This window comes from Vombatus ursinus, unplaced genomic scaffold (assembly GCF_900497805.2).
Source record: "Vombatus ursinus unplaced genomic scaffold, bare-nosed wombat genome assembly UNPS02014785.1, whole genome shotgun sequence".
NCBI classification, from domain to species: Eukaryota; Metazoa; Chordata; class Mammalia; order Diprotodontia; family Vombatidae; genus Vombatus; species Vombatus ursinus.
Window position 1 is genome coordinate 6487463 of NW_020954563.1, and position 18642 is coordinate 6506104.

The 18642-nt window shown below is 42.8% G+C and overlaps 1 protein-coding gene across 1 annotated transcript in view; it reads right to left on the reverse strand.

Annotated features, from left to right (window-relative positions):
- Positions 1–10696: 10696 nt before the first annotated feature.
- PTPRT (protein tyrosine phosphatase, receptor type T) overlaps positions 10697–18642 on the reverse strand; it is an 885105-nt gene continuing 877159 nt past the window's right edge. Inside the window, exons 24-27 of the mRNA XM_027867127.1 lie at positions 16607–16732; positions 15433–15596; positions 14050–14185; positions 10697–12366 (exon numbers count right to left, since the gene is read on the reverse strand). Of these exons, the coding sequence (XP_027722928.1) occupies positions 12313–12366; positions 14050–14185; positions 15433–15596; positions 16607–16732 (480 nt within the window). The 3' untranslated portion in view covers positions 10697–12312. The remainder of the gene's footprint in view (positions 12367–14049; positions 14186–15432; positions 15597–16606; positions 16733–18642) is intronic.

The following is an 18642-nucleotide window of genomic DNA, read 5'->3' on the forward strand; positions in this document are numbered from 1 at the left end:
AACCTTCTGAAAAGTAAACCTTTATATTTTGAACTATTAATTATTTCATTCATACACAAGTCAATTTGTCAGTGGCACTGAGGTGTGCTGTGGCTTAGAGTATCAGCATAACCATCTCCAGACACTCTACCCACCACCACACACTTCAAGCCATAAAGAGAAACAGAGCTGTTCATTCTAATATCCAGCACAGTGCCTGACACATAGTAATAAATGCTTGTTGACTGACTGCTACAGGATGCTTTTTCCAGTTAACCTATGCCAGACTGAAGGCAAGGTCCCTCTCTGCCACATGAGTACCACCAACGGTTCTTGCTTCTGACAATTTATTAGCATAAGAACTAGCTTTTGCTTTCCTGTAACCATGGTGTAACAGAAAGTATGCTAGATTGGATTAGATTAGAGTCAGAAGACCTAGGTTCAAATCCCATCTGAGACATCTCAAACTCAACATGTCCAAAACAGCATTCATTATCTTTCCTCTCAAACGTACCCCTCTTTTAAACTTCCCAAATTCTGTCAAAAGCATCACCATTCTTCTAGGTTTGTAACCTTGACAGCACATTCTCTCTTACCCCATATAACCAATTGATTATCAAATCTTGCTGTTTGTATACCAATAACATCTCTTAAATTCAACTGCTTCTCTCCACTCCCCCAGCTGCCACCTTAGTCCAGTCTCTCATTACCTCTCACCCAGATTATTGCAGCAGTCTCTTCATTGGCCTCCCTGTCTCATGTTTCTCTCCCTTCAGTCCATTATCCGCACTGATTCCAAAGTGACTTTTTTTAAGTGCAGATGTGACCACATCAGTCCTGTCTTAAAACTCCCTATTGGATTCCTATAGTCTCTAGGATCAAATATAAATTCCTGTTTTGATTTTGAAATCCTTTACAATTTGGTTCCAACCTATCTTTTCAGTCTCACTGTACACTGCTCCTCCTATCACATTCTTTGTGCTACAACAAAACTGACCTTTTCTCTGCCCATCATATACAGTACTCTATTTGCCTCCACTTTGTAGTGACCATTCCCCATGCCTACAATGTACTCCCCGCTCACCTCCATCTTGCAGAATTTCTTCCTTCAAGATGCAGCTACCACCTTCTATGAAGTCTTTTGCAATGCACTCAATACACTCTCTCTGAAGCTATCTTGTCTTTTAACCACTTTGTATTGTTTGTATTTCTCCTCCTTAGATTTATTCTATATGTGCTTGTATTTATCCTTGTGGTATCCTATTAGAACAGAAGCTCCCTGTGGGTAGGGATCGTTTCATTCATTGTATTTGTATTCCTAACATTTAGCACAGTACCTGGCACACAGCAGGTGTTTAATAAATGATTGATTAATTGATTACCAGTGTTGCTATGGAAAGTTCTTTAAGCTCTCTGGCCCTCAGTATATTCATTTGTAATATGGGGGGGGTGTCTTAATGGTTTAGATGATGCTTAAGTTCTTCCCAACACTAAATATATGTTCCTATGCCACTCCTCTCTCTACCCCAGCTCTCTCATTTGCCTGGGGTTAGCAATGGTATTGTTGAAATCTGAATAGTGTTAAACTATCTATAGTATGATTTGGGTTGAGAAATTCTGCTCTTAGTAACCATGAAAGTCCAGGCTTCCCTGATTTGGCTCAGTGCATAGTCAATGACCAGAACAAGATATGAATATTTTTTTGTCACCTCTCTAATACCCTTTCCCCACCCTATTTTGTAGATGAGCAAAAGATCAAATCATTCATCACAATCAGCCCACTCTGTTTTGTACCCAATCCCTGCTGGTCCAGACTTCATCAACAATACTCTCTTAGAAGTCCTAAAAAGCCAGGCAAGTTTCTAGGGGGGTCCCAGAAAAGCTGGATCCCTGGCCCCTTCCTGAGTTATTTTCTGTAGGGGTCTGGTGGCCCCCACTAGCATCCACAGTGTGGGAGAGGACAGCCTAGGAGGGTGTAATTTTTCTTTGTAAAGATACTTTACCTGAACTTGGGCATGACATTCAGGACTGTCTCTATCATTTTCCACCTATGTAAACTTGGGCAAGTCATTTAATATATCAGTTTCCTCATTGGTAAAATAGATCCTTATTTTAGTCCTCATGGAGTCCCAGACTTTCATAGTTGGAGGGGAGGGCACCTCAAAAGAATCCTTCCATGCTTTGACAACGGGCCACCCAGCCTTTGTCTAAACACCCCAACAAGGGTGAGCCCATGACTTGCCCCTCTTCCCCGCCCTGATTGCACATTCTAGTTTTGAATCGTTGTAATCATTACAAGATTTTCCTTTTGCCAAGCCTAATAATCCCTGCACTACTCACAGAGGAGCATTGAGGATCAAATGAGATCATGAATATGAAAGAGTTTTAAAATTCTTAACAAGATCCGCGTGCAAAGTCTTACTAGTATTGGTGAAACATCACAGGCAAGTTGTGCCAATCCTATCATGGGCCATGACTGAAACAACAATGGGAATTTTCACCCTGGATTTATGCAAACTGGCTTACATAGTCCTGCCTTCAAGTGAGGACTAGAACCAGGGGACCCTGAGGTCCTTTCCATTTCCAGCTGAGTTTATACCTAGGCATAGTCATAAACTGTTTCTGTTGGGGGACAAGTGGAGTGCTGTGAACAGAACTGAAAGATAAGAGACACCTTTCATTGCTCTTCATTACAAAACATCTTACTATATATGGTACTGTTGGCTAAAATTCTTCTTGTGAGAATGCCCCATATGCTCTGACTCTGAGTGATCCCAAGTTATTGTAGATGGTGCCCTCTCCTATTGGCTAGACAAGGAGCATTTCTGTGGGATGATGTGTGCCAGTCCAAATCTCCAGCATCTCTCAGTTTTGTCAGTGCTTGTCACTCTGCTCCACATACCTGGGGTTTATAGCCTCTGGTTACAGTGGGCCAAGGTTTCTGGCTTGATGTGGAAAAAGGCAAGGCCATGGTTATTGTTCCCTTTAGGATGAAGGGTTGGGACTCCCTCCAGATTGGCAGTGGGTTGAACAACTAATAGGTTGGGAAGGAATGGAATGTAGCCAAAATGTGCAACTGAGAGTTCTAGGCCAGGAGTCATGAGCCCAGCTTAGTTGGGTGATACAGGGAAATATTCCCTCTGCTTCTTAAGCCTCAGTTTCCTCATTTGTAAAATAACTCTCATACTACCTCTTTCATAGGGCTCCTTTCCTGTCATGAGGAAATTGTTTTGGAAAGCAAACAGCAATTACTATAGAACATTAAAATTCAGCGAGGCCAATGAATATTTTTTTGGGACCATGAGCTAAATGTAGCATCTCTGTCATATCTGCTAGGGCCCAGAGTGCTATTGCCAGTTTGCTTTACAAGAAACTTAACACTAGACTGTGTGCATGTCAGGAAGTTATGCTAAAGCATTGGAAATCCAGGCACTATTGAGAAAATGTGTGGAGAAACCTAGTGTGAAAATTAGAAATGTCTATAAATATAAAAATGATCCCAAAGAGGAAAAATGTGGCCTAGCTCCTCACAGTCAAATCTGTCCTGCCTTTGATCCCAGTTTTCCTTTACCTACCTGGCACCCCTCGCTATTGAAAGTCTACTGTCATCCTTCAAGGCTCAGCTCAAATGCCATGTACTCCAGAAGTCTTTCCTTAGTCTCCCAGTCAGAAGAGTGCTCTTCTAAACTCTCATACAAATTTTTTGCATCTTTTCTGGAATCTTCTCATTCTGTACTGCATTCTATTTTTATGAGATCTTGTCTATTAGATCAGAGGTTCTTATTCTAGGGTCCACAAACTTGTAAAAACTAGATAATTATTTCAAAATAAGATTTTATGTATCTGATTTTGTGCATTTAAAAACATGATTTTGAGGAGTCCAAAGGCTTCACCAGTCTGCCAAAGGGGTCTGATACAAGAAAAGAAAAAGGCCCTGTAGCAGACGGTAAACTCCATGCAGACAGAGCAAAGACTGTTCCTTATTTATCTTTGCTTCTCTTCCAGCACAGGGACACTAGGTCCTGCATAAGCATCATGCCAGAGGGGAAAGAGTCCTGGACTTGGAGTCTGGCTTTGCTACTCTCTACCTGTGTGACTTTAGGCAAGTCATATATCTGCTCTGGATCCCAGTTTTCCTCCTCTGTAAAAGGAGAGGGTTTGGCCACATAATATTTAAGCTCTAAATCTTAGGATACTAGAAGTTCCAAGTTTTTTTTTCTCTCTCTGAGACCTATCTTCTTATCTGTAAAGTGGTAGGGATGGGATTGGACTTAAGTCATCAATGGTTTCTTTCAGCTCTAATTCTAATGATGTATGATCTAAGGTGGGTGGCGGATCAACATTGAACGAATGAATGGAATGACCTTCCTTCTCCTAATGCTTTTTCTCACCGTATTCCTGTATCTTTACTTCCCCCTTTGCATGGTGGCTTTTTTACATTCTAAGCCTGTCTCCTGGTGGCTTTCTTATGTTCTAGACCTGTCTTTTGGTGGCTTTTTTATATTCTAATCCTGTCTCCTGGTTGCAACCATTTCATATTCCTGAGTTAGCTGCTTCTATGTGATTTGATTTCTCCTCTACACCTCATCTTTTGCAGTGACCCTCCTTGCTTTGTCAAAGTTCTGCTCATTGCAGCAAAATGAAGCCTTATCAGGCTCACTGGTAGCAAATAGAGAAATAGGGAGTTGTCAGCTCCACCTCTGGGTGTTACTTCTTTCCCATAGTGCTTGGCACCTTGCCAAGGCCCCAGTATGTCTCTAAAAGGGAATTTACCTCTGCTTGTAAGATATTGACTCTCCTATGCCTTTCCCCTGGACCTGTCCAATAGGTGCTATACATACATAACTATCCCAGCTCATTTCCATCTCTTTCTGATCCCCATTCTGTGCCTACTCCTCTTTTTGGAGGCATTTTCTTTTGAGATGAATTCTTTGCTCCTGAATTCTGGCCTCATCTTCCCTGGGTCTTCTCTGGAATGTCTCTATAGATGGCATGCTACCTGCAGGAGGGACAAGGGAAGTAGTCTCTTGCTTCCAGAAATGCATCTGAGGGCACAAACATTTCTAAATTTTACCACTTGTTCTAACAAGACCCTGAGTGAGCAGGCTTGGCTTGAGGTGCTCAGGACAGAGGAATTCTCTGCTCATTTGCAGAGGAATCAAGTTCCCTTTCTCATATCCTTCTTTAGGACTTTTCCCAAATCCTACACTCTTCTTTTCTGAGTAACTGATGGGCTATTGGCCTGATAAACCCTTCCAATGATTTCCTGTTTGGGACATTACATGATTCCTGAAAAGAACTACCATCCAAGGCCAGATCCTCTGCCATCTGGAACAGGATGCAGTCTCAGATGGGTGTATTGAAAACTGACTTGGGGCTGAATTTGGGCATCTTCCTTTACATCAGTCTCAAAGATTAGAGATATATCCATATACTACTACTTTCCTTAATACTTCACCAGTCTGCCAAAGGGGTCTGATACAAGAAAAGAAAAAGGCCCTGTAGCAGATGGTAAACTCCATGCAGACAGAGCAAAGACTGTTCTGTAATTGTTCAAGGGCCTAGAAATTTATCTTAGCTTCTTTAGGAATGCATTTATAGATCTTCAGGTCAGGGCAACAAATTCCTCCAGTTTAATACTACTGGGTAAAATCTGACCTTCTCTCTGTGTGTCCTAAATGCCTATTTCATGATCTGAAGGTTTCCTCCAACTAGTACTGTAGGATTTGGTGAACAAGACCATCCCATCCTTAATGATGTTTCAACATTGAGCTCAGCCCTCATCCTTTCAGAGTGAAGACTCCTCACCTTTTCACCTGGGTACCATATGCCTTTCTTCTTAGGCTCAGACAGCACACTACAGTGAAAAGGGCATTGGATCTGGAGTCGGAGGATCTAAGTTGCAGTCCCACCTATCTGGTGCAGTCCCTATCTGGATGCTTGTGGGCAAGTCACTTAACCTCTCTGGTTCCCAGTTTCTTCATCGGTAAAGAAAGAGGGTTTGAACAGATGGTCTCTGAGGCCCCTATAAGCTCTGGATCTCTATGATTCTGCCCCCGCCTCTTGTATGATGTCTCTTGATCTTTTTGAGCCTCATTACCTTAACCCCCCAATGGTGAGGTGGGTGCACATACAGATGTAGTGGGGAGAGAGCACTTGAGTCAGAGGACCTGGTTTGAATCTTGCCTGGATTACTTAACTTCTCTAAGGCCTCAGTTTCCTCATCGGCACAATGAAAGAATAAGGACACAGATGATATCTTTGGTCCCTCCTTGTTTTAAAGCCTATGACATATGACAAAGATAAATACCTGCTTTGGGGAAGGCCATCTGGTGTAAAGAAAAAGGCTATAATTGGGCATGTGGGATTACACACACACACACACACATTCTATTAGACATAGCCTCATACCTGGGTGTTATTTGTGTGTCAAGGGACCCCAAGGCTTTTCCAGACTCATTTGCCTCCTCCTCAGGGGCCACTCTGCTAATAGGGTAGGCTAGCCTGGAGATTCCCAGTAAGACCTTATTCATTTTTGCTGGTGCATCTGGCAGCTTTCTGCCTCTGAGAAGAGGCAACATTAACCTTGGTCTCTGAGAAAGGAGAGTCTGCATCAATGACAGCAAATGTTGCTCTGATGGATTTAAAAGAAAACCTTGCTCTCTTTGGAGAGATGCCAAGGGCACATGTAGACAACTTCCTTATACTTGCTTATTACCTGGGTATATTCTAGGGTGGGCTGGAACCTGAAGGGTAAATGGAGTGAGTGAGAGAGATGGAAGAGCTTCTGACTCTCAAGAGGCCTCATTCAGAACTGACCCAGGGAGAATGAGAGAATGGACATCTCTTGTAGTGAGCACTTCTAATTCACAAGGACTATTTACAATGATGGTGACTGGGGTGGGATTCCCTTCAGGCACTCCACACTCTAGCCAAGCTGGACTACCAGCTCCCACAAAGGCTTTCCTGATCCCTCTCAATTCTAGTGCCTTCCCCCTATTGATTATCTTTGATTTATCCTGACACTATCTTGTTTGCACATGGCTGCTCCCATGCTGTCTTCTCCATTACATGGTGAGTTCCTTGAGAGTAGGGACTGTCTTTTGCCTTTCTTTGTAATGCTCCCACCCCTACACCAAGTGCTTAGCATGGTGCCTGGCACATAGTAGATGCTTAATGAATGCTTATTGATTTGACTCTCTTTCCTCAGAGCATTTGAAAGCATAGGCTTCCCCTTTACCCCTTTCATTTTTTGTGATCGCATCCCAATCCTTTCCTAGAATGCCGTGTCTCCTCATCTCTGCATTACTGAAGCCTTCTTTTCTCTCAAAGAACAGCTCAGAGGCTAGCTCCTCTCTATAGCTTCCATGACTTCTCATTTCCTGGGCTAAAAGAGGTCCCTTCCACCTCAGATTTTTCCCAGGGCATTTTGTCTTGATCTCTCCTCTGCTTCCTATCACAGCTTGGTTGGCGACATGTGATTTCTTCCAGATGGGGGCTACCCAGAGAGGAGCACCTATCCCTCTAGTGACTGGCACCTTCTCTGCAACTTATAGCCTTAGTTTCCTAGGCAACTAAGTTAAGTGACTTGCCCAGGGTCACAAAGTCAGTATATGTCAGAGTTAGAACCTGAACTCTAGTCTTCTTAACTCTTAGCTTGGCTTTGTCTCCACTGTGTCTCTGTCCTATCTTGTGTTATACTTATCTGAACATATGCACGACACATCCACTTGTACCACCCTTACCCCACCCTTGTTTCACCCTTTTCCCTGTTAGTTGGAGATTTGTACATTTGGAAGTTACTGAAGCTGCTCCCTCCCCCCACCACCATCTTGTTCATCTCTTCTAGAAAAGAACACGCCCTAAGAATTATGATAAAACCTCTACTCTCAGCACTGCTCCCTAGATGATATCCAGAGGAATGATGGAAAACTGCCTTTTTTGGGTAGGAGAGATGATCACAAAGTGTTATGGAAGGAAGAGGACTAATCCAATCATCCTTATTGTACAGAGGAGAAAACTGAGGCATCCAGAAGAAATGGGACTTGTTTAACACCACATGCTAAAACATGTCAGAGTTTAGACCCAAACCCTGATCTTCTGCCATCAAGTCCAGAGTTTCTGACACTGTGTCCTGATTCTTCTAAAGACTATCCCCTTTCTCTTAACTATGTACAGGACATATCTCCCTGTCCTCCCTCACATTGCCCCTCAACCCAGAAGAATGTAAGCTCTTCGAGGACAGCTTCTAAAGAGACTGTGGCATCAAAAAAGGGAGACATGACAATTATATAGGCTGACATTGGCATGCCTTAATGAGTCTGTGATCTCATTGGTGTGAGTAGTTCAGGCAGCTAGGTGGCTCAGTGGATAGAGCACCTTGAGTCTGGAAGAACTGAATTCAAATGTGGCCTCAGATACTCACCAGCTGTGTGACCTTGGGCAAGTCACTTAAACCTTTGTTTGTCTTAATCCACTGAAAAAGGAAATGGCAAACCACTCCAACATCCATGCCAAGAAAACCCCATATGAGATCACAAAGAATCAGACGTGACTGAATGGCTGAATAAGAGCAACACGTTGTTTCACTGGTCCATATCTCAGCCCTTGCACACCTAATCATGCTGTGTTCCTCTCACAAAACCTCCAGAGGACTTGCTCTATTTCTTTGACTATTTCATGGACACCAGGGAAGCCCTTGGGTTGTTTTATTTTTATCCCATGATCTTTCTACATGAGTGGTCCTTCTCCTTTTTTAGCTTTCCAGATGTATTTGGGAGTCTTTCAATAGGTTCACTTCTAGAAAACAAGTTCTAGTAATATACTGATGCCCATTTGCACTCTTTGTGTATCTCTGCATTGCTCTGTACATCACTTGCAATCTCTTCAGAGATGATAGGTTGTGTGTTACCATGGAAAGAGTCAGAAGATCTGGGTTCAGATCTCAGTTCTATCACTATCTGTGTGACTTTGGGCAAGTCACTTACATCTCAGCCTTGGTTTACTCACTTGAAAAATGAGGACTGGATTAGATGACCTTCAATATCCCTTTCAACTCTGTTCTCTCTCTAGGTTGTGAAGTTGGAATGGGAGTTCAGGTCTGTGCCTGTGAGTGGGAAGCCTTTAATGGAATGGACTCTGTTGCATGACTTTCTCTGCCTTTAGCTTTAACCTCAGTAGTAATGCTGCTCCCCTTTCTTTAAACTTGCTCTCTAGGAAACTCCCCAGGCTGCCATGGAGCAGATCCCCAAGTTGATCCCCACATAGGAGTCCCTTCATAATCCCAGAAGCTCTACTGATGGTGACAAAGCCTAGCAGTGGGGAGCCCAGCCCAAGCTTTTCTCAGAAATGTTGTATCCCAATACCTGTATATTTGTTTGGTGAGAAATAAAAATGAAAAAAAAATAAATCAAAGAGCAGAAAAAGGGGGGGAGAACAGGATTAGTATCCCCAAAGTTCAAGTTGTCCAGTGGAATTCACATCTGGCATAGATTGTGTTTGCTTAAACATCTCTAAGCCCTGAAAAAGTTTGCATCTCATTGGTAAGCTAAAGTGATCTGTTAGATCACCTGGTCCATCTCCCACTTCATTATACAAAGTGGGAAACTGAGGCCCAGGGAAAGAGAGGGAATGGTAAATGGCAGAGTCAGGACCCAAGCCTTGTCTTGTCCTGCGGGACAAGCTAAAGCTGAGAGAATTGCTGGAAAGCAGCTAAAAGTGGCTTCTTCCATGGCTCCCCCAGTCCCTTTTTAGCTGCTCACCTCCTCAAAGCATAGTAGTCTCTGGTTTCTTCTCTTCCCCACTCAGCCCCCACAACAAACACCTCACTTTATCCCCAATCCAGAGGACCTTCTTTAGGATCACTTCCAGGAATTTATCCTTGTATTCACTTTGGGCAGACAGCATCACTGATGGATTAGAATTCCTCAATGGGTATTTCTGAAAAAAAGATCCTCATAGGCAAAAAGGGCTAATTTAGGTAGAGATGCTTCAGAGGACACCCTGCTGCAGGACTGAATTGGGACCATGTCTCTGGGTTTCTAGTTCTCTCCTGGGGACTGACTGACCACAGTATCCTTTAGTATCCTAAGATACTAAAAATATCCAGCATGCATCTAGGTCTCCTGTGCGCAAGCTAATGTCTAAGCAGCCAGGATCAGTCCTGCCCAACGGTGAGTTTGGGTAGTTTTTTTTTTTTTTTTTTTGGTGCTCCTACCTCCTGCTGGACTCCCCCAACTTTTCCGTTCTGGCACTGTGTCCCTTTGCTGCTCTCTCTCTCTATCCTAGCTTGTTCATTGAAAAGGTTCTCATATTAACTATTTACATCTTCTTATGAATTACAGTCAATATACCCTCTTCCAGAAGTATGTGCCTTGAGGGCAGGACCAATTTCACTTTTTTTTTCTCCATATCACCAATGCCTGGCACCATGCCTGGCATATAGTAAGTGCTTAATAAATGCTTGTTTATTGATTAATTGTAAGCCTTATCTCCTCTTTCAGAAAGGAAGTTTCAGTTTCAGGAAGCAGGAATGGGAAGGTGGAGGCAAATGGAAAAGAACATAAACCAACATGGGAGGCCTGGGCGATCTCCTACCCTGAGGAACACAGGGCTCCTGGTGCTCCTGTTACCTTCTTACTGTTGTGCTTTATCACACAGACATGCCAAGACAACCACTTGAAGCTGTCATTAGAGGATCAGGAAAGTGTAGGGATTATTACACAAAAAGCACACTACAGCTTGCTGCTTCCCCAGGATCCGGGGGGGCCACCAAACTAGAAAACTGGGAGTCAGCCAAGTTAATGGCACCAGGAGGGAAAAGGGAAATGGCTTTTCATTTTATAAGATATTCAAATCAGAAGCATATGGGGTTATTTCTGTTCTTTTTGTTTATGAGGAACAATGTATCTTGACATCATTATCAGACCTCTGGAGATTTAAAAATTAAAAACTGAGAACAAAAGATCTTCAAGAGGCCTACCCTGTACTTGGGGCTCAGAGCTGATCCCTTCCATGCCCTACCAGGCCAGAAAGCAAATGGACTAATGATAACCATATATTGTCTTTACCAAGATGGCAGCAGGCCATAGGCCCTGCCTCCTTCTGGCCTCCCTCTACTTTGTAGTAGCTATTTAGAAAAGAATTTGATATAAAAAGGAACAAAGCACACCCACAGTACAGGCCAAAGTAACTCACCCAAACTAGCTCCTGGTCCCAGTTTGTATCTAGTCTTGTTTGGACTCATTACCCAACCTTCCAAACCCCCCATTGTCAGCTAACACAACTTCTAGCCATATCCTTCAAACATTTCCATTTTTATGAGATGAGAAACTATTACATTCCACTAAGCTAAAATGAACTTTCTTTTTTTTACATTGAAAAAATCATTTTCTTTTCAGGTACACTGTTGAAAAATACTCTGTCCCCTTCACAGGGGTGGCATCATCACAGAAACTCAGTAGGCCACCACTTAGGAGTCCCCTGAAGTTTCAGGGGTCAGGATGCCTGATTGGCAACACAAGAGGCAGGCACAATCTAGGACACACACAGAAGGACTGACAAGCTTTTGAGCACCCCCCCAGCTGTCCACAAAAGCCCAAAAAATAACATTAACAGGATTCTGCGGTTGGCCCTGGTTCTGTTAACAAGACAGAAAGCTGAGGTCAAAGTGTAGGGGGATGGCAATGGAACAGGGCCACATGCAGGTTGTGTGTGTACGATGCACTGAGGATGCACTGAAGTCTGGCACTGTGGCAGCAATGGCACGTGGAGGCCTGGCCCAGTTGGGTCAGTCCAGGTCATTGGGTTTTTGGGTACCCAGGGATCCAGAAGGAGAAGATAGCAGACCAATGACCTTAAAGGACTTGACTCCCTTACGCATCACAAGGGATCTGTGCTCTTTATAATCCACCCCATGGGACAAGGGTGCTGTAAAGGATGTGCATGCCCCCCTCCTTCCATGTCTCCTCCTCCATTGGGTTTGGCTTTTCCAAAGGACAGTAACATGAGATTCACAAACTTGAAAAGAACAAAAGAAGCAAGAGCTTTGGGATCAGAAATTCCAATTGCTCCAGGAGCAGGTGAGGGAGATCCAAGATGGTGTTGCAGACATGGGGCAATTAGAAAGGAGACTCTCCCATCTGGCCTCTAAGCTTCTTGGGGTGAACAAGAGACCATTGATGGAGCAGTAAGTGCTACAGAGGAAAACAGGGGTCCCCAAGTCTTCTCTATGGTGTCAGGATCTGTCCAGTCTCTCACTCCTTATACCCTGGTTAGCGCCTTTCAGAGAAAAGAGGGCTTTTGAGATACCAGAGGGTTTCCTGTTCCATTAGGCTAAAATGAACTTAAGTATTCCAGTGCGACTTCGTATACAAACTTATATTGATCCTAAGAAAGGAACAAAAGGAGAAACTTGTTAACAGGGACTTTTACTTAGAAACTTTGGTAATAAACATGTAGTAGAATCACCTCACAATATTTCTATGTAGATTCCCTAGCTTTTAAGCTATACATGACAGATTTTAATTCGCAGCCCCATTTCCCATTACCCAGAACGGTTCTAGGCTGTTTAATCCCCACCTATCCTTTTCTGGTCTCTGTGTGTCCCAGAACAGAAACTAATTTTGGAATTAACCTTTCTTGCATCACACAAACAGAGGTATTTCTGGAAATGTAATAGAAGTAAAGAGAGCACTTTATGTTTCAATAGTGCCTTTCATGCTGACCATTTTAGAGTGAATGATCAAAATAAGCTAAGTCCTACAGGGATCCTATCTTATTAGGTGGACAAATGGAGCATTGAGGCACCAGGAATAAATAGAAATTAAACTTCATTCAGTCAGACTTCACAAATTTGAAATTGGTAGGGCTTTCAGCAGGAGCTGAACTGAAATTTCTCTGAGTACTAACTTTGACAAAGAGGTTTGGGAAGCAAATAAATAGTGTACTTGGCTGTGATCTCCTGGAAGGCAGGGAAGACTCAATCATCTTTGTATCCCTGGTAGCACCTAGTACACAGTAGGTATTAAGTAAGTGTTGAATGAATGAATGACCAAATTAATTAAAAAGATTATAGAAGGAGTTCTCTTAAATTATTTAAGGAAACAAGCGGTTTTTGAGGATGTCCCAAGTACCCATTTACCTAAAAATAATCAATATGCTAATTAAAATCCCCAAGTCATCTTTTTCCCATGCCTCCAGATTTCCCATGTCCTATAGTTAAAACTGAATTCTTCAAAGCCAAGCCAATGGCGAGTAAGCACAGGAAGGTCCTCCCAAGTTGGAAAGGCTTCAAGCACATATAGGCTGAGTGACTGTGTGTGTCTGATATACAACAGTCAGTTTATCCAAGTTCAGGGACGCTTATCATTAGCTGATTGGGAATGGTTTATTTTTGGTCAAAGCAACTCCTGAAATTACCTATTGAAGCACATAGGGCTTATGATCAATTTCATGGGAGGGATTAACTCCGTCTAATGGATGAAATGACAGACCCTTGTAGTATTACAGTATGCTAATTATAAGTCATTCTTTGATACTTTGACAGATTTGTGCAATCATCTTTCCTGTTCAACAATATCTGCTTTATACATTAGTATTATTAATACATTAACAAAAAATCTTTTTTTATCCTAATTCTAGTTGTTGAATGTACTTATAAATAAAATTTAATTTCTTTCTAGATGATTCAGATTGACTTTTCCCCAAGAGTTAGTGTGAACAAGGCTTTACTGGACTATACTAGAGAGGATTGTATTGACAGAGGACTTTTTACAGAGTGGGGTAGTATTCCCTTTGGCCCATCCCAGAGCCAAGGGCCTGGTATTTGTGGGAGGAATAGAAATAAATCCCAGACTTTTGGTCCCTTACTCTGATTCATGTTTATTTTCTGTAAAGTCTATTAGTAGAATGTAAGAACCTTGAGGGCAGGGAATGTTTTTCTCTTCTCCCTTTGTCTTGCCAGTGTCTAGTCTTGTGCCTAGCATATAACTGCTTAAAAATGTTTGTTGAACTGAGTTAAATAGAATTAGTTTAAGGCAATGTCCCTCCTCCTAATCTCTAGAAACTTACCAGGGTTTCCACCATGTTGGATTTGTTGTTTCGCAATGTTTTCACTATGTGGAACACATCAATGATATTTTGTTGTTGGATCATTTCACATACACTGCAGATAGCACAGAAGGTTCCACTTCGTCCACCGCCATTTCTAGGTACAGAGAAAAAAAAGAGGTTTGCCTCCTGGAAGTGACAACTGGGATAAAACACAAGTTAAAGCCTTTCATGAGCTCCTAATGAAGTGAATCCCTCTCCTATAAACCATCAGAACACTTTGTCACCTATCATGTACTACTGTCATTTGTGTCTATGTCTTATTTCCTTAATAGACAGTAAGCTTGATGAGGACAGGGGCAATGTCTTATCTTTTTATCTCCCTCCACTTACCATAAGACCTTCTACATTATATCATCATCATCATCTAAATGTAAGGGGACTCAAATCTCTAACACTGATATGTACACAATAGGGAGCCTGAGAGCCACTGCCAAGGACATGTCTAATTGGAAAAGGACATGAGCCAGTCATGTAGCAAGAGATAGGAAAGCCTGAGAATTGCCCTGGCATTCATGGCATGGCAGAAAGCCAGAAGACCTCCAGTGTGTTAGGTAGATCCCCTTTGGAGAGATTGCAGAAAGGCATGCTTGAGAATCATATAGAATGAAAAGGTGTGGATGGGTTGTGATCTATTTGTTGTTGTTGTTCAGTTATGTCTGACTCTTTGTGACCCCATATGGGGTTTTCTTGGCAAAGATACTGGAGTGACTTGCCATTTCCTCCTCCAGTAAACTAAGATACACAGAGGGCAAGTGACTTACCCAGGGTCACACAGCTAGTGAGTGTCTGAGGCTGGATTTGAACTCAGTTCTTTTTAAATTCAAGCCCAGTGCTCTATCCACTGTGCCACCTACCAGCAGAATAAATATCCCCATCAAGGACATCATATACCCCTCATAGAACTGAAGTAAGTATATAATAATAGCTCCCATCTCTATAGCACTTTGATATTTGCAAAATGTTTTGTAGGTTTATAGGATTTAGACCTAGAAGGAACCTTAGAGATGCCTTGTCAGGTAGGTAAATCTATAAAGTGGGAGATAATAAACTTGAAACCTAGTGAGGAGATATGACTTGCTCCAGATCAAAGAGTGAATCAGTAGCAGATCTAGAACTAAAAATCCAGTCTCCTGATTCCTAGGTTAATGCTCCTCTAACCCTATTACACAATTTCTTTTGGATTGCTATTGGATTCCTTCAGCAGACAGCAGGACCTATCCATGGTGCTGAATCCCATCTCATTGCGTGCATCTGTCTGTGTGCTTTGACCTTCCCTAGCGTCCACCTCATCCGCCAACCTAACATGATTCACGATGCTGGAGGGGATTTTGTTACACTTACAAGCAGTGGACAACAGTTCGTCCATCCCTCCCGTCGTATTGTTCCTGCCACTTCTCTAGTCGCCGGACGACCTTCAGAAGGGAGCGTTTGGAGGGAGGTGTGTCCCGGTAGGCAGGCCAGCCAATATACTGTAAGTGTTGGACGATACGATACCCATCTTGTGGCTGAAAATGGAGTCAGTTGATTCTGTTACATTTTAGTGCTATGGAGGTGTAATCCTTTACAGGATCCAAGGAGGTAAAAGCATCATGTAGGTAGCCTTTACAGGGATTCTTACAAAGCACATCCTAGCAGTGCTATGACTGGGAATACCCCAGGAAATGCTCGGGTCTAAAGTCAGTGATTTGAGTCACATCATCCCTGGAGTAGTCAGAAGATGGAATCACAAAATTTTACAGCGTAAGGGGACCTTGAAGATCACTGAATCTCATGCCCTCATTTTACAGATGAGGGAACACAGGCACAGGGAGGGGAAGTGATTTGCTCAAAGTAACATTAGCTAAGTAAGTCCTGGGCCTGGGACTCAACTCCAGGTCTTTGAACTCCAAATCCAATGTTCTTTTTATTATGTCTTTTTACTTTCCCCTGGATATCCACCCATCCTGAGTAAGAAAGAGGGGTGTCTGGGAAAGAGAGAGGCTCAAGTCAACTGTCCTCATTATCTGAAGAGTAGATAACTTGTCTGAGGCCAGATAAAATCCTGAGACTAAGTTGAATTTTAGTGAGTATCAAGTAGAAATATGACTTCCTCCCTTTAAAACAAACAAACAAAAAAAAAACAGCTTCACTGATACATGCCCTAATTTTTGAGATGCAATGGAGAACATTAGGTCAGTCAGGTTGGTGTCCTGCCTGGAGGTCTAGTTGCTGGTGTTTTCACATAATCACTCCTATCTAACCTCTTATTTGTGTGGAGGTAAGGGTTGAACAATTGAGTTACCCAGTCTGTCTGATGGTGTTACAGGATGTAAAGAGTGTATCCTCATAACTTCTAATTTCATTAAGAAGACTGAGTAGGGAGCTCAATTCATCAAGAGTCCTCCTCCTTTCACCCACCCACTTATCTCTATAGCCTCTGTCTCATTTGCTTCCTGCAAACATCCAGATAAATAAAATCATCCAGATGAAGAAAAATTCGGCCAGCAAAGAGCAAAATGGCAAACACTGAACTTACTCTCGCCATGTTGCAGATTCGGAATATCCTATTGATGATATCCTCATCAATGTCAGCCGATACAAACTCCACCTGGATTGGTCCATAACAACAGGAAGTCTTCTCTGGCCAATACTGCATGCAGAGCTAGCGTAAGCACAAAAGACATAGAGAGAAAATGAGAGAGGTTAATGAATAGGAGAGAGGCATCCTGGTAACCAGATCCTGCTTATTCCTGGGGCATCCCTGTTGTAGGCCCAACCAGTTCAGTGTGCTAGCAAGAGTACGGTATTAATGAGACCAAGGTCATGGGGTTCAGCTCCTCTAGACTCTGGTGGCTCAGACAGGTGGATCAGAGGAAGCCCCCACTAAGTTCATGACCTGATGCCTGGTCAGTACCATCCTCAGGACAGTGTATTATTTTGAATTCTCACCCCCAAGAGAATGTTTTCTTTCTGTTTCAAGGGCTTCAAAGACTTAGCGCCAAAGATCTATAAGAGTTAAATCTATAGCTTCGCCACCCTCCTCTCTGAGGGAGGTTAATTGGGTAGCAAGTAGGCATGTTGGGAAGCAGACGAGGGGGTCCACGAGGCCTCTGTGGCCAGAGGAGCAGCACATCTGCTGAGTTGGGAAGTAATGACAATTTAAACTTTATTTCTCTTTGCCACGGGCTTTTCTCCATCTCGGCTCTGACAATGAGGGGCTGGGGGAGCCAGCACAGATAAGACCAGAGCTAGCCAGAGCCTTTGCCTAGAATTTGGATTAATCAGAGCAGTCTTTTTTTAATTAACATTTTTATCATTTGCATTGAATCCAGCCCTGTGCATGCTGGCTGCTCATCAGATGAGAGGTGTAAGAACTAGAACATGAGTACCGCACTTCTTCCCCTCCCACCCCACTGAATTTTCAAACTGCATGGAACTAAAAATCATTTAAGTCTCTTTTAATGAGATTTCCAGGCTAATTTCTTCAGCAAATGGATTGCAATATGCTTCAAACAAGCCTCCTCATTTTTGGATACTGCTCCTCTTGTACAGATCCTTGCTCTGCTTTTTGGGTCATCCCCAAAAGGTGGTCAGGGTTGGAGGGTCTTTCTGCTCTCAAATTTGATACATGCCTTCTGTGGCACTGACCTATGGAGCAATCCACCAGCCAACCTTTATTAAGTACCAAGTATGGTGCCAAGCACTGTGCTAGGTCCATCTCTGATCTCAAGGAGCTTACATTCTAATAGGGGAAAGAACATGTATATAAATAGATACATAAAGAATAGATAGAGGGTATGCTTAAAGGGGAAGGGACCAGAAGCCCGGGGAGTGGGGAAAGCTAAGTATAAATAGAATCAATGGAGGCAGGCAGCAGTGGTGTCATGGGTGAAATGTAGGACACAAAGTTAGGAAGATCTGGGTTTGAATCCCGCATCAGGCACTGGCTGTGTAACCCAAATCACTTATGCTTTTTGGACCTCAGTTTACTCATCTGTCAAAGGAGAGGACTGGACTCAGTGGTATCTGAGGACGATGCCAGCTCTTAAATCTATGATTCTATGAAATAGAAGCCAGTGAAGGTGACCACTGGCCTATAGGAGCATGAGAAAAGGAAAGGGAATGGAACAAGCATTTATTAAGCTCCTATTTCGTGCCAGGCACTGTACTAAGCACTTTACAAATATCTCATTTGGTGAAGAAAGGCATCATGTTGTAACCTTTCTCAGCTAGTATATGGGACATTTACAAACTGGCTAGGTTTGGGCAGAGATGACAATTACCCCTGAAATAGGTTCCCCCTCTCCTCCCACTGACAGAGTAGGACAGTAGAAAGAACATTAAAGTCAGAGGGTCAGAGGGCCCGAGTTTAAATCCCAGTTTTGCCACTCATTCTCTAGGTGACTTGGGCAAGACACCTAACCTCTCTGGGCCTCGGTTTCTTTATTTGCAAAATGAGGAGTTGAACCAAATGACCTCTAAGGTTTCTCTTCATAACCTGGCCTCAATTTATCTTTCTTTTCTTTTCTTCTCTCTCTCTCTCTCTCTCTCTCTCTCTCTCTCTCTCTCTCT